Raw genomic sequence first — 21,138 nt, forward strand, 5'->3', positions numbered from 1 at the left:
GACATCGAGCCCGTGACTCGGATAATATACGCCCGGTCGATCGGCATGGGGTCTTCGACATCGAGCCCGTTCCTCGGATAATATACGCCCGACCGATCGGCACGGGGTCCTTGATCCTGGAACTAGTGCAGATCATATAACTGAAAGAGAAAAAATAATACAAAAACTGACCTGTCGACCAACAAAGGATCAGACTCAGTTTCTCGACTCCCGAATACCTGTGAAGTAAGGAGAATGACACATTCGTCGAAACCTACTGAGGTCATGAGGATGGTAGAATTTTCCGATGTCGTCCATCTTCACGTTCCAAATCAGGTGCGTTCCACAGACGACGCTAAATATGTTCCTGTCGGGAAGCTGAGAAGACGGATCTGCCGATGTGACGTGTCTGGAAGGTTGACTGCATCCCCATGACCCGATTGATGAGTTATCTCCTGTGTTGACCAGGTTGCTCGGAGTACTTTGGTCAACAATACCTCTAACCAGCGACCGGATTGCCCCGGTCCCTGGTACCCCAATACTCGAGATGGATCCCACAAATGTATAAGCAGTCGAATAATAGAAACACAGTGAAATAAATAGATAAGAGGAGTACGACGACGTACCTTGACCCGGGGGGGGGGGGGGCGCCCTCGGATTGATGGATGAACTGGCTGCGGCACTGATCGGCTCGTCGCGGTCGGGAAGAGTAGATAGACGTCCACCAGATGAATAACTGGCTCCTGTGGCTCAAAGTCGGACACGATATGGATCCGTATAACGATACACGGTCTAACTACAACACCGACTTGCAGGCCGAAATAGGGGCACGAAGGCCGGAGTACAATAACGACGCAAAGGCCAAATACTATATCGGCTCGCCGACCAGAGTAGACAAATAGTACGAAACCTGAGCATGCAGATGACGGTTGCCGGAAGGGTGACGGTGGTTGTCGCCGGAGGCGACGCCCACAGGAGGCAGTGTCGGCGGTTCCTGGAAATGTCGGCGATGGCATCTGTTGTCGCCGAAGGCAGTGGCGACGGTAGTCGCTGGAGGCAGCGAAGTTGGACGCCGGAGATGATGGCGCTGGACGCCGAAGGTGGCTGTAGCGATGGTCGCACGAGGCGATGGCGCTGGTCGCCTGAGGCGGCTGCCGGAGGTGGCTGCGACAACTGTTGGAAGTGATGACGATGTCCCTCGACGACGTCGGCGTCATAGAAAGGGGGAGGAGACGACAGTGCCGTACATCTAGTGAGGGAGGAGGAGGTGGTGAGCTTCCCTCGTGGTGGCGACATGCCTCAGGCAACTGTGGCCCGGATCGAGGACGACGAGAAGAGAGGAGGCCATCTCACCGGCCAAGGATGGCCGGCGCTGGAGACGCGGAGGAGGAGCAGTGTCGTGATCGGGGTCGCGGTGAACTTGGCTGAGGTCTGCCGCGTTTACATCCGGATCACCATACATATCCTAACACCAACATCATGGATTTTATACTGTATGGGTGAACAAGTATATATTTGATACTAATATTGTTAAGAATTTCTCTTGGATATTTTTCTATGTATGTAACCAAGTGATATATGTACTTAGAGAAAAATAATTAACATTTGTAATATTTGTACACATATAATTAACTTTATTTATTATTTTATATATTATTGTGATGTATGAGATGTATAGCACACATGTTCGACCACTTTAATCCGTCATTGTCATAGTCTAATATACAATCCAACAAATTAATCAACTATATAGATAGTAAGTACATCACGAAAATGATCGGTTCATCTAACGAAAAAAGAAGAAGAAGAAGATGTTTCACTTACTCGTACGCCCCTGTCCACAGCATTTATGTACATTTATCTTCGTATTTATTTCAATACAAAATTAAATCCCATAATAAATCAAAACAAAAGGTATTTATTTCAAGTATAATTATTCAACGGAGTTGGTACAACAATGGCGTGTTTTTTCCGAGTGGATCGGGAAGTTCGGTCTACGCCCGTACGACAAGCCTATGGGGACTTGACACATGCAGTGGCTGATTCCTCTTATAGACGTGTCAAATATTTTGCCTCAAAAAGTAGGATCGCTTTATTCTACTTTTTACTGAGGAAAAAAAAAATAAAAGAAAAATATTGTATTCGTGGGTTCATATTGATTGCAATTCCAATTTGCTTTTTGTCGTCACACGTGTAACTCGATGTTTAGGGCATCGATTGATCCTCATGTTTATATTATCAGAGAAAAGTATGAAAAGAGAAAGAAAAGAAAAGAATTAATGAATGGAAACTAATGGTCTAGGTACAGAGTATGGATTTGTAATCCAGTAATCGGTTGTTATAATCGACACATCAATTATAGATAATATATATATATTAATAATTCAAGTGTTTTAGAGTTTTGTCCGAATAATTTTGAAAGTAGACAGCCTTTTTTTTTTTGTTGTTATAAACAGTATGATTAGTTTGCATTGCTGCTTCCTGCTTCGAGAAAACTGTCGAGGAGAAGGAATGCATTGGTGTAATCCAGTCTGGAAAGGCTAGAGAATAAGATTGTGTTTAGGTTTGATTGTATAATCATTTTCTTAAAATTGATTATATTTTTTAATGCATTTTTTTTTTTATCAAACCCTTAAAAAAGGGCTCGTAGAGCTTATTACTCAATAACCCAGTTCGCGAAGCATAAGCCTCCATGTGTGACTGGCCCAAGCACGATCGACTAATCGAGTTCCAGGTGCTAAAAGCCCGGCGCAGGTGTGCGAATCTAGGGCGCGCCCGCCCGCCCGCCCGCTGCCTGCAAATCTTGATGCTGGAGATTTCGCTACTTCTCATTAAAAGACTTTGTGATCGTGCGGACGTCCGCGTTAGTGCATCTGGTGCATGCAGTACCGAAGCTAGGCTGGTCACTTACCTACTACCACTACTACTACCACCACCAGTCTTCAATACGCTCTCTATTTTGCTGAGGCATTCGTCTAACCAGACGAGTCAAAGCTTCTTCTCTTCTACAGTCTCGAAAATGATCGCCACATGGACTTAAATTTCCTACCTCACCTTTGCTTATTTTCCCCTTCTTCTACCTTCTCCTTCTCCTCCTTCTTCTTCTTCCTGACTGATATCTGGTATATATCTACTTCTCTCTGACACTGCAGTACAGGTGCTTATTGTGCTGGGCGAAGGCGTTCACAGTCGCCTCGATGCATTATTTGGGCGAGTGATTGGGATGCATCCCCTTTTGCGATGTTAGAGGCGGAAGTGGAAATATGAGCAGACGGCTAAAAGCTCATCATGCCATGCTGAAAAACTAGGAAGGTTGTAACCTTGTGATATGGAGTTTCGTGTTCAACGCATGGGAGGAGGAGGAGGAGGAGGAGGAGGATTTGTTTGTGGGATTTCATAAATATTGCCGGGGGAAAGGTTGATTTTTTTTTCTTTTTCTTTTTTTTTTTATGCTTTTGGTGGCGGCGGTTGTTGGTGGAGGGAATTGTTCAAGGGAGATTGCGTGCTTGGGTTATTGATTTGGATGGAGGCGGGAGCGAAGGAGTCGGCGGGAGGGGAAGGAGCGGCTGCGGCCGCGGGGGAGGACCCGACGGCTCGGGAGGCGAGGAAGCGGTACGAGCGACTGCTGGCGGTGCGGAGCAAGGCGACAAAGGGGAAGGGCGCGTGGTATTGGACCCACCTGGAGCCCATCCTGGTTACGGCCGCCGGGGCGGCGTACCCCTCCGCCGCGAAGCTACGCTGCGCGCTCTGCGCCTCCTTGTTCTCCGCCTCCAACCCCTCGCGCACCGCCTCAGAGCACCTCAAACGCGGCGCGTGCCCCAACTTCTTCTCCCCTTCCTCCACCGCCGCCTCCGACCCCGCTGCTTCCCTTGCGGCCCCCGTCGATCCCGTTCCTATCTCCTCCTTACCTCCAGCGTCCCCTCGTGTTCGTCCCCACCGCCTCCTCATCCGGCAGCGCCCTGACGCAGGACCACCTCATCAGTCCAAACCGCCGCTGTTACTCTCCGGCGGGAAGGAGGACCTCGTCGCGCTGGCGAGGCTGGAGGACCGCGTCAAGAAGCTTAAAAGTCCCATGATCTCCCCCGCCACCCTCCCCAAGCCCCAGGCCGACTCTGCTCTAGCTCTGGTCGCCGACTGGGTCTTCGAATCTGCCGGTGCAGTCTCCCCCTCCGCCCTTGATCACCCAAAGTTCCAATCTTTTCTCAACCAGGTCGGCCTTTCCTCTATCCCCTCTCGTCAGCTCGTTTTCTCTTTTCTTGATGCTCGACACCAGGAGGTCCTGTCGGAGTTTGAGGCCAGAATACGTGATGCCGCTTTCTTCCAGCTTGCTTCCAATGGATGGAAGTCGTCGGCAACCTCGTCGGAGCATACAATGGTTAACTTCGCCGTCAACCTCCCCAATGGGACCACATTATTCCATCGGACGCTGCTCACCACCGGAAGGACTACTTCTGACTACGCCGAGGAGATCCTTTGGGATGCCGTCATCAAACTTAGCAACGACCGTTCCGACCGGTGCGCCGGCGTCGTTGCCGACCGCTTCGGCACCAAGGCCCTTCGCAGCCTCGAGGGCCGTAGCCGAAGGATGGTGAACATCTCCTGCCAACTCGAAGCATTCAACAACCTACTTGTGGACTTCGCGCAGTATCTTCCAACCTTCGCTCGAGCGTCGGCCAATTGCTCGAAGCTAGGCAACTTCATTAATACCCATTCTCGAGTCCTAAGCATCTTCAACAAGTATCAGCTCGAAGAGCACGGTCACACGCGCCTCCTTCGAAGCCGCTCTTCTCCCACCGACAGCAGCAACAAACCAACCGACTTCCCCGCCTACTTCGCCGTGTTGGAGGACGTCATGGACTTCGTGCGCCCGATCCAAATGGCCGTCCTCGACGACGACTACAAGCTCGTCAGCGCCGAGGAGCCAATTGCCAGAGACATGGCGGAGCTGATTCAGGACGGCAGATTTTGGACCGAGCTGGAGGCGGTTCACTCGCTGGTCACGCTGGTGAAATCCATAGCCAGAGAAATCGAGACAGAGCTGCCACTAATCGGGCAATGCTTACCTCTGTGGGATGAGCTGCGATCCAAGGTCAGAGAATGGCGCGCTAAGTTCAGTAACTTCGACGGTTCTCTGGTCGAGAATTTGATCGAGAAAAGGTTCCAGAAGAACTACCGCCCGGCTTGGTCCGCGGCGTTCGTGTTGGATCCCCTGTTTCTGGTCAAGAACACGTGCGGCAAGTACCTCCCGCCGTTCAGCCGCCTGTCGCCGGAGCAGGAAAAGGAAGTGGACCAGCTCATAATGCGGCTGGTGTCGCCCGAGGACGCCCACATTGTGCTCATGGAGCTAATGAAGTGGAGGTCGGAGGGGTTGGATCCGCTCTACGCCCAGGCGGTGCAGGTGAAGGACCACGACCCATCGACCGGGAAGATGAGGATCGCCAACCCGCAGAGCCGTCGCCTCGTCTGGGAAACCTGCCTCAGCGAGTTCAAATTCCTGCAGCAAGTAGCCGTGCGGCTCATCTTCCTGCACGCCACTTCCGGCGGCCTCAAACGCAACTCCACGTTTAAGCAATGGATGCGCGCGCACGCGCTGTCTCCTGCAGCGCAAAAGATCGCTTTTCTCACGGCGCACTCCAAGATCGGGAGAAGAGACTTCGCCACCGAGGAGGAAAAGGACGCAGAGCTCCTCAAAATGGTCGACGACGACGACGACGTTGTCAGTGAGTTCGTGGAGGCCTCATCATCAGCGTAATAACGTCGATCTCCCTCGGAATTCAATTCCTCTCTCGATCTCTAGCAACTGAGTGAGCGTAGATTAGGATCGTAGGAATGCTGATTCTTTGTTTGGATTCTCTAAGCTTTGATTAACACCTGCTCGATATTTTCTTCGGGGTGGGAGTAGCAGCAAAAGATATTTAAAATATTAAATATTTATTCATCGTCATCGTTATCCTTGGAAGCTGATGGGGTTTCAGGCAAATCTCTATGTTTGTTAGATAGAAATGTTCATAATAGAGCGAGATATGTTATCAGTGTCATTATCTTCTTTCTTCTTAATTTTTTTTCCTTTTATATTTACCGTATATCATTGTTTTCTTCCTGATCTTTCTCATCTTTTCAGTCCAACTATTATGTCGAATTGCTTATTTCCAGTATAGAACTGAGCAATTCTGTTCGTGGAATGATACTTGAATTTGGTAATGTGCATGTTCTTGCGTGTGTTGTTCATATCCAAACTGTTAGTTTTACTTTAATTAATCTATCATTTAAATGATGATTCAACAGGTATTCTGACATATATATTAAAAAGTTCATTGTCTGTTCTTCAGATTTCTCTGTAGGAGAAACCTTGGTCTTGGATCTTGATGCTTGCTTGACTCTTCCAGGATTTCTTCGCTGTTTAGCCGTACACTGCTCGACTCTTGCAAAGCCATATCTGGTGTCTCAAGTGTGGCTTTTATTCCCATCTCCCATGCTGATCTGTGATTTGCACCAGCTCTTGTTTTTTTTTTCAGCAGTAGTCTTGTGCCCACTTGATACTTGGCCACATATGCAATCTGTGTTTCTTCTTCTTATTAATTTTTAGTATTAAGTAGATGATCTTTTTTTTTTAGCACATTACACATTCAAAATTACTAACTTCTAAAATATTTATTACAATGGGATTCAAATTTAGGTCCTCTTAATTGTTCTTTGAGCATAATGATTATTTTATTATTATTTTGATGTTTACATTAATAAATACTCTTTCACTCTTTATTTCTTCGTTGAAATGGTCCTCCAATTGATATTTGTATTTTATTTTTAATCACAAAGTGTTTTTAAAATTACTTTTTATTTAAAATAAGAGCAATAATTTTTTTTCATAATATTTGTTCCTGTTTGAAAATGGTGAGATGACACGTTGGGTAGATGATTTTGTCGTTGACTAGAAGAAAATTGAGATGGAGCAAATGGGAAGTTAGAGCAAGAACTAAGGAGAGGGTCCTTAGCACAAATATTCTGGCGCTCAAGTCAGTACAGTAGTCGAGCAAAAAATGGAGAAGAAGATGAACAGTAAAGTGAATGTGTGCATGTATTTTTGCATGTGAGAGTGATGCTTGCGCAAGCCAAGAGACAGTACAGAGAATGAGTGTCCGGTCGAAAAACAAGGGATGCTAGAAGCACTAGTAACTAAAGTATAACATCAGCTAGTATCGGGCTTCAAAACAAACAGTGGACGTCCAATGGGAGGATAAGAGACACAAACAACACAAGTGTTTAGTCAGGCGGATATGAAGCCTCTTTCGATTAGACTTGAAAGGGAGACTTGTGATATAGCGAATAAGGTGGGACCCCTCGAGTTAGGTTAAAGTTCAGGAGGCTAGTTGACATGACTGTCAAAGTCAAGGAGGGGTCAACTCTCAAAACCAGTGCGGTCGATCGTCCCATGCTGAGAGGTTATTTGACCAGACCATTGGGTTGGTTGGACGTTGAGTCCCTCGGTATTGATGAAACTCCAAGCCGAGTCAGTACCCTCTAGAGCTTGTTGGGTCACTTCGGGAGCTAGAGGGGGTGAATAGCTCATTGTGCTCGTTCGCTTGCTTCGTAGATGATGATGTGCAGCAGAATAAACTCGAAGCCAAGCTCTCCAATTCTAATACAAGGATTTACTTGATATCCACCTCAAGAAGAGGTGACTAATCCAAGGATTCACACACTCGAGCACTCTCCACTAAGAAAGAAACTTCTTCTCGGATACAACTGGAGGTGGAGAAATCTTGTACAAACATACACAACAAGATACAACACACGCAAGAAGAAATATACAAGAATACAAATAAAACCTTCTTCTTACTTGATCTTGTTGATGTAGATTGCCTTTTGAACCCTGGAAGTGTAGCAACACTTGTCCCCACGAACCTCCAAGAATTGACGTGAAGAGATGTGAGCTCGATGAAGAGTATCAGGAGAAGTTTGCGGAGAAGAAAGCTCAACAACGACTTTATACTTTTCGCTCCTAGGGCTCCCAATCGATTGAGCTTGCTCTCAATCGATTGCCACGTTGATTGACGTAATCCCAACCGTCTAAAGTTTGCTACCCGCGCAATGGTTATATCCCAATTGATCGGCTGATCGATTGGAGAGGCTTGAATCGATCGACCCATCGATTTAGAGCGCCTCTGTGCTCTTCGCTAGAAATACCCAGAATCGATTGACCGATTGATTCAGGCTCCCTCGCAACCTTGCGAGAAATTCAATCCCAATCGATCGACTGATCGATTGGCGTGCCCAATCGATTGACTGATTGATTGGGAACCTCCTGTACTCATGAGAATGTCTCCCAATCGATCGGCTGATCGATTGGGTCCCTTTTTCTTGCAGCACTCTCCCAATCGATCGGTTGATCGATTGAGCTCTAGTTCAATTGATCTTTTAATCAACTTGACCAACCCTAACTTGCCTAACTCAAGTTTAGGGTTCTCAAATCCAACATTCAGTCAATCTTGACCTGTTAGGACTTCGTCACCAAGTGTTCGGTCAAACCTTTGACCCGCTTAGACTTTTCTCCTCTTGTCAAGTGTCTGGTCAATTATAATCCACTTGGACTTCCAAACGCTAGGTGTCCTGTCACCCTGAACCTACCTAGATTTCCACGTGTCTGGCTTCACTTATCAGGACTTCCTTACCGTCTAGCTTCACTCACTGGGGCTTTCACTTGACTTCACTCACTAGAATTTCCCATTTGTGTAGCTTCACTCACTAGGTCTTTCACCTGACTTCACTCACCAGGATTTCTCATCTGCCAGCTTTACTCATTAGGATTTTCTTTCTGCCTGGGTTTAGTTACTAGGACTTTCACATTTGTCTGTCTTCACTCACTACGACTTTCACACCAAGTGCCCGATCAATACTGACCCACTTGGATTTTCATCTTCTGCCAATCTTTCAGTTGGACTTCCCAGTCAAGTTTCTGGTTAACCTTGACCTACTTGACTCTTCTTCATATTAAGCTAGTCAACCTTGACCAATTTCTCCAAATGGATGATTGCTCCTACAACCTCTATACATTGTCAAAACAATCTTCATATATTGTCAAACATCGAAACTCGCACATTACGACTCAAGTTTGAGCTAATTCAAACTCAACATGGTCAACCTTGACCAAGGAAAATTGCACCAATAATCTTCTCTTTTTGATATTTGACAATACCTTTAAGTTAAGCTAATCCATAGCCTCAACTTCTTCTTCATGCCAAAGTATGAATGAGGGGTTTCCTTTATTCTCTTCCTTTTCTAGAGGGTACTCTCCCTTTGAGTAATGAAGGCCTAACTTAGACCCTACATTCTCTTCCATTGGCACACATCAAAAACTCTCTCCGTAAAGAGTTATTCATTCGTTGTTCATAAAATCACAATGAAGGTCCTATACCCTTCATTGTCTCTAATGCTCATCCTTGAGCATTAACACTCAAACAATGAATATATCCACTCTTCCATTGTTTTTCAATGTTCAACATTGAACATTTACTAAAACGAAGGTTTTACAACCTTCCGTGGTTTCAAACATTGTTTTCATGTCTTTAAGGAGTAGCTCCCTCTCAAAACATGTTCCAAATTTCTGTCATTGCACCAACAATGACTTAGAGTTCCTAAAACTTTAGGAAATCCAAAATTTAAAGTTTTGAGGTCGAAAATCCAATAATGGAACTAAACCTCATCCTAAACTTCAACTTAGTTTTCTTTAACCAATCCACTCTTATTTTCATCAAGAAAACTACTCTTAAATATTCAAAAATGAATTTCATAGGGTTTAGGATGGCTAATGTGACTAAAAATGGCTTAATGCATTGAAATCAGACATTTATAGTTAAAATCAGTCTTTCTAATCGATTAAAGTTGGGACTCAATCAATTGAAGCTATTCAATCGATCCATTGATCGATTTCGCAAGTTTCTGTTCGTGAAAAATGCCCTTGAATTGATAACTTGATCGATCCAAGCAGGGTCAATCGATTGACTGATCGATTTTGTGAGCTTTTGCTCACAAGAAAATCTAGTTCAATCGATCGACTAATTGATTGAACTCTCCCAATCTATCGGCTGATCGATTGAGTTTCTGATTTCCTGAAATCAAATTTCAGCTGAAATTCAGAAATGCCCCAATAATTTTATAAAATTTTAAAAATTATGAAAATTCTTGTGGACATTATTTAAGACATACTATCAAGAAAAAAATAATTTTCTAAAAAAATAATTCCTATTTTCAAACATTGAAACAAAATTAGAAACTCTTGAAAACTTCAAAGATTTTCTCTAGTTCGTGTCAAACTTTTCAACGATGATTACTATCAAAAGATAGTCGACACCAAGGTTTTTCAAAAATATTTTGAAATGATTTTCAAAATCAATTTCCAACAATGTTCTTTGGGATAAATGCACATGACTTGTACATTAGCTTTCCTAATGATTGGATAACACATAATTATGTGTTTTGATGAAGCTAAAACTCAAATAGATGCACTAAATCAACATCTTGAGTCTAGTTCATCATTCTAACATCTCACTTGTATCTAATGTGTACTAAAACACATATAAGTCATCTTATAATTTTTGTGAGATGCAGACTTTGATTTTGCCCTAAACTAAGGGATCATGCATATATATATCTAAGTATTTTGAAGATTATGATCATCCATTTAGGATGTCACTTGTTGATAAGTTCTATTACCACACTTGTTGGTAAATGTCATTATCCTTAATTATAAGGAATTTAAAATAATACATGATGACTTATGATATATATCAAAATGAGTAATTTTCGAAAGAAAAATATATTATATCTATAGATATATGTATGACATGACATGCCATGATATTTTTATTGTATTTTTTTCATAATAAAATGAATGCAAAATATAATGTCATGACATATGATGGACAAACAATCATGGTAATTTAGCATAAATAAATATACCAGATTATCCATCTAAGTATCTCTAGATCTTGGCTAACATAAAATTAATCCTAAATTACCCTCATTTTCTTAAGAAAATGTCAAAATTTCAACTTGGCATTTCTTGACTCTTTTCTATTCGTGCCAATTTAATTAAATCTAATTCCTCATAATTTAGTACATTTTACTCTTCCAAAGAGTAATCATTTAATCATTCTCATTTTCAAGGAGTACAACTACCTTAAAACTGCCCTCCAAGTGTCAACTTTTTCAAGGTTTGGTTAACAATCATTTCAATTAGAGTTGACACTCTTTAAACCCATCTAGGGTGTAGAAAACACACTCTTAGGAATCCAAAATCGATTGGTACTCCTTGAGTGTGCTAGGTATTCAATAGGGATAACTTCCTCAGTTACCTTCCTCATGACCTCCCTAGGCTTCTTAAAAGCTTTGATCATGCTAGACTCCTCTAGGTCAACTTGAGGGATAACCTCCCTTGTGACCTTCTTGGTGACTTTCTTAGGCTTCTTTGAAGCCTTAGTCACATTGATTTTTTCAAAAATATTTCTAGGGATAACTTTTCTTATATCTTTGACTTGACCCCTAGACCTAGGATTAGTTCCATACTATATGGAGCCATATGGTACGATATCATATTCTTCTTAGCTTTAGATTTATATCCCAAACCTCTATAGCCATAAGATGACTCTTGCATTCCTAAACCAAGGTTTGTGTTCTTGGGCTCTTGTCTTTCATTTGTGATTTTCCTAAGAGTCCCTCTAATTTGTCAAGTCTTGATCTCAAGACATGATTTTCTTTCCATAATTCCTCAACCTTAGATTTTTCATTACAACCTTGATTTTTCTTTATCTTAGGCATGTATCTAAAATTCTTAGAGTTATTACCTAAGTTGTTATCTACCTTTCTAGCTTTAGGTGTGGTGGTTCTGGCATTAAATGCTACATGTTTTTCCTTAATTCTATCATGCTTCCTATTTTCATGATAAATAGTATTGAAATGATAAAAGTTAGAACTAGCATACTTTTTATCATGATTTAGAGGAATAAGTTCAATAAATGATACCTTGGGGTTGCTCTTGAGAGCTCCACATTGACTTGTGCTTCCTCCTTTGATCTTGGTTGATTTCCTCCTCTTAGGACATTGATTTCGATAATGTCCTTTTTGATTGCACAAGAAACATATGATGTGTTCCTTGCCTTTGCGTACCATGGGGTCAACCTTTTTGGGCTTCTCCTTGTCTTTCGGTGCCGGTTGACTCTTCTTCTTGGTCAACTTAGGACACTTACTCTTGTAATACCCTTTCTCCCTACATTCAAAGCAAATAATGTGATCTTTATTCTTACAAAATGAAATATCTATACCTTTACTTGTATGGGTGACACTTTCTCCATTTGATCAGGATGAAGAGAATCCCTCTTGATCCAACATTGATGCTCCACACTCCCCCACAATCCTAAAGGTAGAGGCCTCTTCATCTTCATCCTCTTGTACATGAAACAAATAGTATGCTCCCTCTTTACTTTTTTCGTTGCACTTCTTTGCGGATGAAACTTCTTGGACTTCTTCTTCTTCCGATGTTGAGCACCTCTCAACCTCGGAGTCCTCTTCTTGTTGATCCAATGAGTTACCCTCTTTGGATTTTTCTTGACTTGGTGCAGTGGAAGGTTCTTCATGGATCTTCATCAACTTGCTCCAAAGCTCCTTGACATCTTTGTATTCTCTATCTTGCTCAAGATGTCATTAGGCAATAAATTGACCAATAACTTGGTCATTTTGTCATTGAACTCACATCTTGGAACTTGCTCCTTGCTTCATTTTTCTTTCTTGATGAGCTTTCCTTTGTCATTTGTTGGAGCTCAAAACCTTCCATTCGAGCAAACCATTGCTCTATCTTCACCATGAATAAATTCTTGACCTTTGACTTTCAAAGATCGAAGTTTGTCATTGTGAATGGTGGAGGCACCCTTGTGTTGAATCTAAGTTTATCTTGGAATTCCATCTTGAAGTTGACCCTTTGAAATCTTTGACTTGTTAAAATTGGGGCTTCAACTTATTCTTCCTCTAGCTCGTCGCCCTTCCAATGATGAGTCCGGTGAAGAGCGGCCTCACTTTGATACCACTTGTTAGGTCACTTTGGGAGCTAGAGGCGGATGAATAGCTCATCATGCTCGTTCGCCTACTTGTAGATGATGATGTGCAGTGGAATAAACTCGAAGCCAAGATCTCTAATGCTAACACAAGGATTTACTTGGAATCCACCTCAAGAAGAGGTGACTAATCTAAGGATCCACACACACGAGCACTCTCCACTAATAAAGAAACTTCTTCTCGGATACAACTGAAGGTGGAGAAACCTCATACAAACTCACACAATAAGATACAACATATGCAAGAATACAAATAAAACCTTCTTCTTGTTTGATCTTGTTGACGTAGATCGCCTCTTGAATCCTAGAAGTGTAGCAGCACTTATCCCCAAGAGCCTCCAAGAATTGGCATGAAGAGATGTGAGTGTTGGTTGCTACTCGGAAAACCTAGCGGTTCCACTGTACAAAAATTTTGTACAAAGGTCTGAACCTTTTCCTAGCTACCATGTGTTCTTTTAAATTAAATTTTGGATCGCCTGCGGAACTTAACACGTTTGATCCAAAACTTAATCTATTTGTTCTTTTAGGTTTAGACTTGGATCTCCTGCGAAACTTAACACGTTCGATCCAAATCACCTTAAGTTATTAATTCCATTAAATATTAATTTCCATAATTGGTTTTCAGTACTGACGTGGCGAGGCATATGACCTTCTTGGATATGGGAGCAACCACCACCGACTAGACAAAACCTTTTATGGAAAGCTAATATTTAATTTCCTAAAATAACTTTAGGTTAACCGAAAGGAACAATCAAATCATAAGGAAAAATAAAACAAAAGAACACAACATCGAAAAACATATTCGAAATACTAGAATCGTAAGCCTCTTGTATTTGGTATTATTTCCATAAATAACTAGTATGATGCGGAAAAGGAAAAACTACTAGTTATACCTTCTAGAAAGACCTCTTGATCTTCTACTGTATTCCTCTTCTAACCTCGGACGTTGTGTGGGCAACGATCTTCCGAGATGAGAAACCACCAATGAACCTTCTTCTCCTCCTAGCTAGGTTCGGCCAACACAAAGAAAGCTTCACCAAGGATGAAAGAAAAACACCAACCAAGCTCCAAGGGATGCAAACTTTCTCTCCTTCTTCTTCTTCTTCACCAAGTAGTATCCGACCACCACAAAAACTCCAAGGGAAGAGAGAGAGGTTCGGCCACCACAAAGAGGAAGAGGAAAAGAAAGGATGGCCGACCACACCAAGGAATAAGAGAGGGAGAGAAATAATAGAGGTTCATACCATGAAGGCACCCCCACTCCTTCTTTTATATTCCTTAGCCTTGGTAAATTAGGAAATTTAATTATAATAAAATTTCCTTAATTTCCTTGACATGATTTAATTGAGAAAAATAAAATAAAATTTCCCAATTAAAATCTTAATGGCCGGCCACATCAAAAAGAAGCAAATTAGACAAGTTTCAATCAATAAATTAAAACTTCCTAATTTGTTTCCGGAAATTTTAAAAATAAAATTTCTCTTCAAAAATTCCTTCATGGTTGATAAAAAGAAATTTCTATAATTTTAGTTTTTCAACATGTGAATAATTTTTTAAAGAGAAAATAAAATATCTCTTCAATCTACAAATAAGGAAAGAGATTTAATCTCTTTCTTTAATCTTTTGTAGATCCTTTTTAAGAGAGATATTTTAATTTTAATTCTCTTTAATAAATTATATCTTCCACATAATAAAAATTAAAATTAAAATTTTTTTAATTTAATTATGGCCGGCCCCTTCTAGCTTGGGTTCAAGCTAGGGCCGGCCACCCTAAACCATGCTTAGGCCGGCCCTAGCTTGATTCCAAGCTAGCTTGGCTAGCCCCCTTTAGGTGGGTATAGAAGGTGGGTATAGGTGAGTATAGTACTCTATAAATAAGAGGCTACGATAGGGACCGAGAGGAGGAATTGGTTTTGGTCTCCCGATAAAATTAAGTATCCCGTGTTCGCCCCGAACACACAACTTAATTTTATCAATAATAATTCATTCCACTAGAGAACTATTATTGAACTACTGCACCAATCCCAAATTATATTTTTGGGCTCCTTCTTATTATGAGTGTGTTAGTCTCCCTGTGTTTAAGATATCGAATGCCCACTAATTAAGTGAGTTACTGACAACTCATTTAATTAATATCTTAGTCCAAGAGTAGTACCACTCAACCTTATCGTCATGTCGGACTAAATCCACCTGCAGGGTTTAACATGACAATCTTTATGAGCTCCTCTTGGGGACATTATCAACCTAGTATCTCTAGGACACAGTTTTCTTCTATAATCAACAACACACACTATAAGTGATATCATTTCCCAACTTATCGGGTTTATTGATTCATCGAACTAAATTTCACCCATTGATAAATTAAAGAAATAAATATCAAATATATGTGCTTGTTATTATATTAGGATTAAGAGCACACACTTCCATAATAACCGAGGTCTTTGTTCCTTTATAAAGTCAGTATAAAAGAAACGACCTCAAATGGTCCTACTCAATACACTCTGAGTGTACTAGTGTAATTATATAGTCAAGATAAACTGATACCTAATTACACTACGACCTTCTAATGGTTTGTTCCTTTCCATTTTAGTCGTGAGCTACTGTTTATAATTTATAAGGTACTGATAACATCATCTTCTGCATGTGACACCACATACTATGTTATCTACAATATAAATTAATTGAACAACTACAAACAAATGTAGATAATTTGACCAAATGTGATTCTTTATAAATGTTTACAAAAGCTTAGGTTTTCAGTATACACTCTAACAATCTCCCACTTATACTAATGACTAAGCTGCCATATCTTCTACCATACATCTGATTCTCATTCCCTCCACATGCCGATCAAAAGCTTTCGCTGGAAGGGCCTTAGTGAAAGGATCTGCCAGGTTATCCGCTGATGTAATCTTGGCGATGACAACTTCTCCTCGCTTCACGATATCTCGTATCAGGTGGTACTTCCGCTCTATATGTTTACTTGCCTTATGAGCTCGTGGTTCCTTCGAGTTTGCAACTGCACCGTTATTATCACAATAAATTGTGATGATTTCAGGCAAACCAGGAATCACATCTAAGTCCAATAGAAAGTTCCTCAGCCATACTGTTTCTTTAGCTGCCTCAGAAGCTGCTACATACTCAGCTTCCATGGTTGAGTCCGAAACGCATTTCTGCTTAACACTCCTCCATGAAATGGCTCCACCTCCTAAAGTAAACACATAGCCTGATGTAGACTTACTACTATCCCTATCTGATTGGAAATCTGAATCCGTGTAACCCACAGGGAGTAAATCGTCTGCTTGGTAAACTAGCATATAATCTCTAGTCATTCTCAGGTACTTTAATATATGCTTTACCGCAGTCCAATGTCCTTATCCAGGGTTACTCTGATATCTGCTGACCATGCCCACGGCAAAACAAATATCAAGTCTCGTACATAGCATTGCATACATAAGGCTTCCTACAGCCGAAGCATAAGGAACTGCTTTCATGTCTTCTATCTCCTTTGATGTCTTTGGAGACATCTCTTTAGATAGAGCTATTCCATGCCTAAAAGGTAAAAAACCTTTCTTGGAATCCTGCATGCTAAAACAAGCAAGGACTGTATCTATATATGAAGTTTGGGACAAACACAACATTCTTTTCTTGCGATTCCTTATAACTTTGATCCCAAGAATGTGTGCACAATCTCCTAAGTCCTTCATATCAAATTGTTTGGACAACCATACCCTTACGTCCGATAATACCTTGATATTGTTGCCAATTAATAAAATATCATCTACGTATAGTACAAGAAATACCACCACGTTTTCGTTACACTTCTTGTATATACAAGACTCATCCGGACACTGAATAAATCCATATGACTGGATTACTTCATTAAATCGGATGTTCCAAGACTTTGAAGCTTGCTTCAATCCATAAATGGACCGATTGAGCTTGCACACTAGATGCTCTTTGCCTTTTTCAATGAACCCTTCTGGTTGCTTCATATGGATGTTCTCTTCAAGACTTCTATTAAGGAAAGTTGTCTTGACATCCATTTACCAAATCTCATAATCCATATAAGCAGCAATGGATAAGAGTATCCAGATAGACTTAAGCATGACTACCGGTGAAAAGGTTTCCTCATAATCGATTCCCTCTTTCTGAGTATACCCTTTCGCAACAAGCCTAGCTTTGAAGGTTTCTACCTTCCCGTCTGTCCCTCTTTTCCTTTTATAGATCCACTTGCATCTAACGGCTTTTACACCATCAGGTGGTTCTACAAGCTCCCAGACCTTATTAGAGTACATAGACTCTATTTCAGAATTCATCGCCTTTTGCCAAGATGCTGCATCTATATCTTGGAGTGCTTCGTCATATGTCCGGGGATCAGGTTCATGCTTACCCGGGATCAAGTCCGAAGACTCTCCCAAAAACATGAATCTCTCAGGTTGCCTCATAACCCTCCCACTATGACGAGGCACTGTCTGTGGTTGTGTATCATGTGTGACACGTGTTGCAGTCTCTTGTGGCACTTCATCTTGTACTGTTGGTACTAAAGTAGACGTGTCCTCTCTTATTTCTTCTAAAACAATTTTACTACTGGGCTTGTGATCCATTATATAGTCTTCTTCTAAAAACTGGACATTGGTGCTAACAATGACCTTCTGGTCTTTAGGACTATAAAATAAACCACATTTCGTTCCTCTGGGATATCCCACAAACACGCGAACTTCTGTACGAGATTCTAACTTATCAACATCTGGTTTCAGCACATGTGCTGGACTACCCCAAATCCGAATATGTCTTAGACTGGGTTTTCGCCCATTCCACAATTCTGTGGGAGTAGAAGAAACTGATTTAGAAGGTACTAAGTTCAGAACGTATACTACTGTTTCCAGAGCATATCTCCAAAATGAATTTGGTAATTCTGAATAACTCATCATCGATCTAGCCATCTCCATAAGAGTCCTATTCCTTCGTTCTGCTACACCATTCTGTTGCGGTGTTCCAGGTGCAGATAATTGGGATTGAATCCCGGCCTCTGATAAGTAATTCCTAAACTCTCCTAAGAGGTATTCGCCACCACGATCAGATCGTAGTGTCTTGATATTTTTACCTAGTCGTTTCTCCACATCGGCCTTGTATTCTTTGAACTTATCAAAGCACTCGGACTTGCGGTGCATTAGGTAAATGTATCCGTATCTTGAATAATCATCTATAAAAGAGACAAAATATTCAAAACCACCTCTTACCTGGACAGACATAGGACCACACAAATCAGAATGAACCAATTCTAACACTTCTTTGGCTCTATACCCCTTGGCCTTAAAAGGCCTCTTGGTCATTTTACCTTCCAAGCAAGATTCACAAGTTGGAAAATTTTCCAACTCTAATGAACTCAAAAGTCCATCGGGTATAAGCCTCTGAATCCTACTTAAGTTAATATGACCAAGCCTTAGATGCCAAAGATATGCTTGGTTCATTTCCGAAGGTTCTTTTCTCTTATTAGAGTTAGAAGATGAGTTATAAATTTCCATGTTTTACTTTGTGGGAGAAATTGGATTTAAAATATACAAATTGCCAACTAATGTACCAGAACAGATAATCACTTTATTTCTCTTAATAACTACATCGTTACTAAAGGAAACTGAATATCCATCTAAAAACAGTTTAGAAACTGAAATTAAGTTCTTTCTAAAACTGGGTACATAAAGACAATTTCTTAAAATCAAATTTCTATTTCTACTAAAAGATAAGTAGACGTCTCCCACTGCAACAGCTGCCACCTTAGTAGCATTGCCCATCTAGACGGTAATCTCTCCTTCAGATAGTCGTCGGGTTTCCTGGAACCCCTGCAAGGAATTGCAGACATGATCAGTGGCTCCCGTATCTACACACCAGGTGCTGGTAGATAACACCGCTAAATATGTTTCAACAACTAGAGCATGAGATATACCTTTGTTTTGGTTCCTACGAGGACAGTCCGCCTTCCAATGCCCTGACTGCTTGCAGATGAAGCACTTGCCCTTCGGCTTCTTCACTCCAGCTTTAAATCCTGTACTCTGAGATTTATTCACTTTCTTTGCTGAGCCAGCTTGTTTCTTCTTCTTCTTTCCTCTCGGTTTAGAAATAGAACCATTTTCAGCATAGTGAATTTGAGAATTGTGACGAAATAATCCTTTTGCTGCTTGAAGTTCTGTCAGTAGTTCCGCTAATGAATAAATCCTTTTATTCATATTATAATTCAGGTAGAACTGCTCAAAACTTCTAGGTAGCGTTTGGAGGATCATATCGATCTGGGTTTCCCCATCAATTTCTCCTCCAAGGATCTGTATCTCGTTTAGATAAGCCATCATCTTTAGGATATGATCCCTCACAAGAGTACCCTCTTGCATGGTGGCTGTCATTATCTTTCTCATGGCTTCTTATCTAGAAGCCCTATCCTAATGACCAAAGAGTTCCTTGAGATTGTTCATAATATCATAGGCTGTTGGTAAATCTTGATGCTGATGTTGTAATACATTTGACATTGAAGCCAAAATGTAACACCGCGCCATCTCATCTGCTTTTACCCATTTCCTATGATATTCAATCTCCTCTTGGGTAGATTCACCAGTCAGTGCTTCAGGGCAAGGCTTAGTCAGTACAAATATATAGCTTTCAGCAGTAAGAACAATGTCCAGGTTCCTTTTCCAATCTATGTAATTAGGTCTAGTAAGTCTATTCTATTGAAGTATGATGGACAGTGGATTGAAAGTCATCCTAAAAATCACAAATAACTTTTGGTCAGAACTCTAAATTTAGAATAATATTGATTCCTCAAATAATACTATTTTAAATTAACCAACACCTCAAAATACCGTGAATATTGTATGCCACGATAGTGTGAACGTATACAAATTCAGCATTTGTAAAAGGAGGGTTTAACCCATTAATTTTATTATCTTGTCAACCTAACTTTTTGACAAATAAAATTAATAGTTGGTATCCTTTGGTCACACAAATAATAGCAGTGACTCCGATGGGGAGGATACTATTAGTTGTGCCTAAGTGTATACCATTACTTGACACTAAGTCTATTAATAAGATTATCCCCCTTCCGATGGGGAAGATCACACGCTCTTAATTAACTTCCTATAGTCATCCAAAAATGGAAGTCTGTTCTAGTGATCCACAAACAAGCTCATCCGATATGGAGGAAGGCACTCAGAGCCAATGTGCAAACTTGTTTGCATCACTTACAAAACCAGTAATGGAGACCATGGGATTTACTTAAAAATCCCTCTCCCACTTAGTTATTTATAAATGAGGAATTTTAACTATGCTAGCCTACTAAACATGTATACTAACATGCGCACACAACACAATATAAAAGTAATAAATAGAAAATCTAATTTTCAACTATTATGACTTTTATCTATAGTTGTCCTCCGTGTGTTGTCATCCCAAGCTGCTGCCATATTTGGCCACCGCCACCGGGTCTATCTGTCGCATCCATTTGACTCCTTGTTCCGCTGTGCCTCTGGTCCTCAGAAGGTTCCACGCTTTGCAAGATTCGATCCGTGACAAAAATAGAATTTTACATTTTTGATCCTAAATTCTATAAATTACAAAAATAGAATGGTTTATTCCTATCCATCTTAGTCGTGAGCTACTATTTATAATTTATAAGGAATTGATAACATGATCTTCTGTGTGTGACACCACACATCATGTTATCTATAATATAAATTAATTGAACAACTACACTTAGCATATAAATGTAGACATTTGACCAATGTGATTCTTTTATTTCAAAATAAATGTTTACAAAAGGCTAGGCTTTTAGTATAAACTCTAACAATCTCCCACTTATACTAAAAGACCATGCTGTCATAAACACTGCCATACATCTGATTCCCATTCCTTCAACATGTCGATCGAAAGCTTTCACCGGAAAGACTTTAGTGAAAGGATTTGCTAGGTTATTCGCTGATGCAATCTTGGCGACAACAACTTCTCCTCACTTTACGATGTCTCGTATCAGGTGGTACTTGCGCTCTATGTGTTTACTCGCTTTATGGGC

General features: G+C 41.1%; 1 protein-coding gene across 1 annotated transcript; it reads left to right on the forward strand.

The window, feature by feature from the left end:
- The first annotated feature begins 3,502 nt into the window (after window positions 1-3,502).
- Window positions 3,503-5,731, forward strand: LOC122029060. The gene has a single exon (XM_042588019.1). It carries the CDS (start codon window positions 3,503-3,505, stop codon window positions 5,729-5,731), a length of 2,229 nt encoding a protein of 742 aa, XP_042443953.1.
- Window positions 5,732-21,138: the final 15,407 nt, after the last annotated feature.

The sequence above is a fragment of the Zingiber officinale genome, chromosome 10B (genome assembly GCF_018446385.1).
Source record: "Zingiber officinale cultivar Zhangliang chromosome 10B, Zo_v1.1, whole genome shotgun sequence".
Taxonomy (NCBI): Eukaryota; Viridiplantae; Streptophyta; class Magnoliopsida; order Zingiberales; family Zingiberaceae; genus Zingiber; species Zingiber officinale.

What these genes read in the sequence shown, in the direction of transcription:
- LOC122029060 (XM_042588019.1), top strand. Translation starts at nt 3,503, where the DNA reads ATGGAGGCGGGAGCGAAGGAGTCGGCGGGAGGGGAAGGAGCGGCTGCG.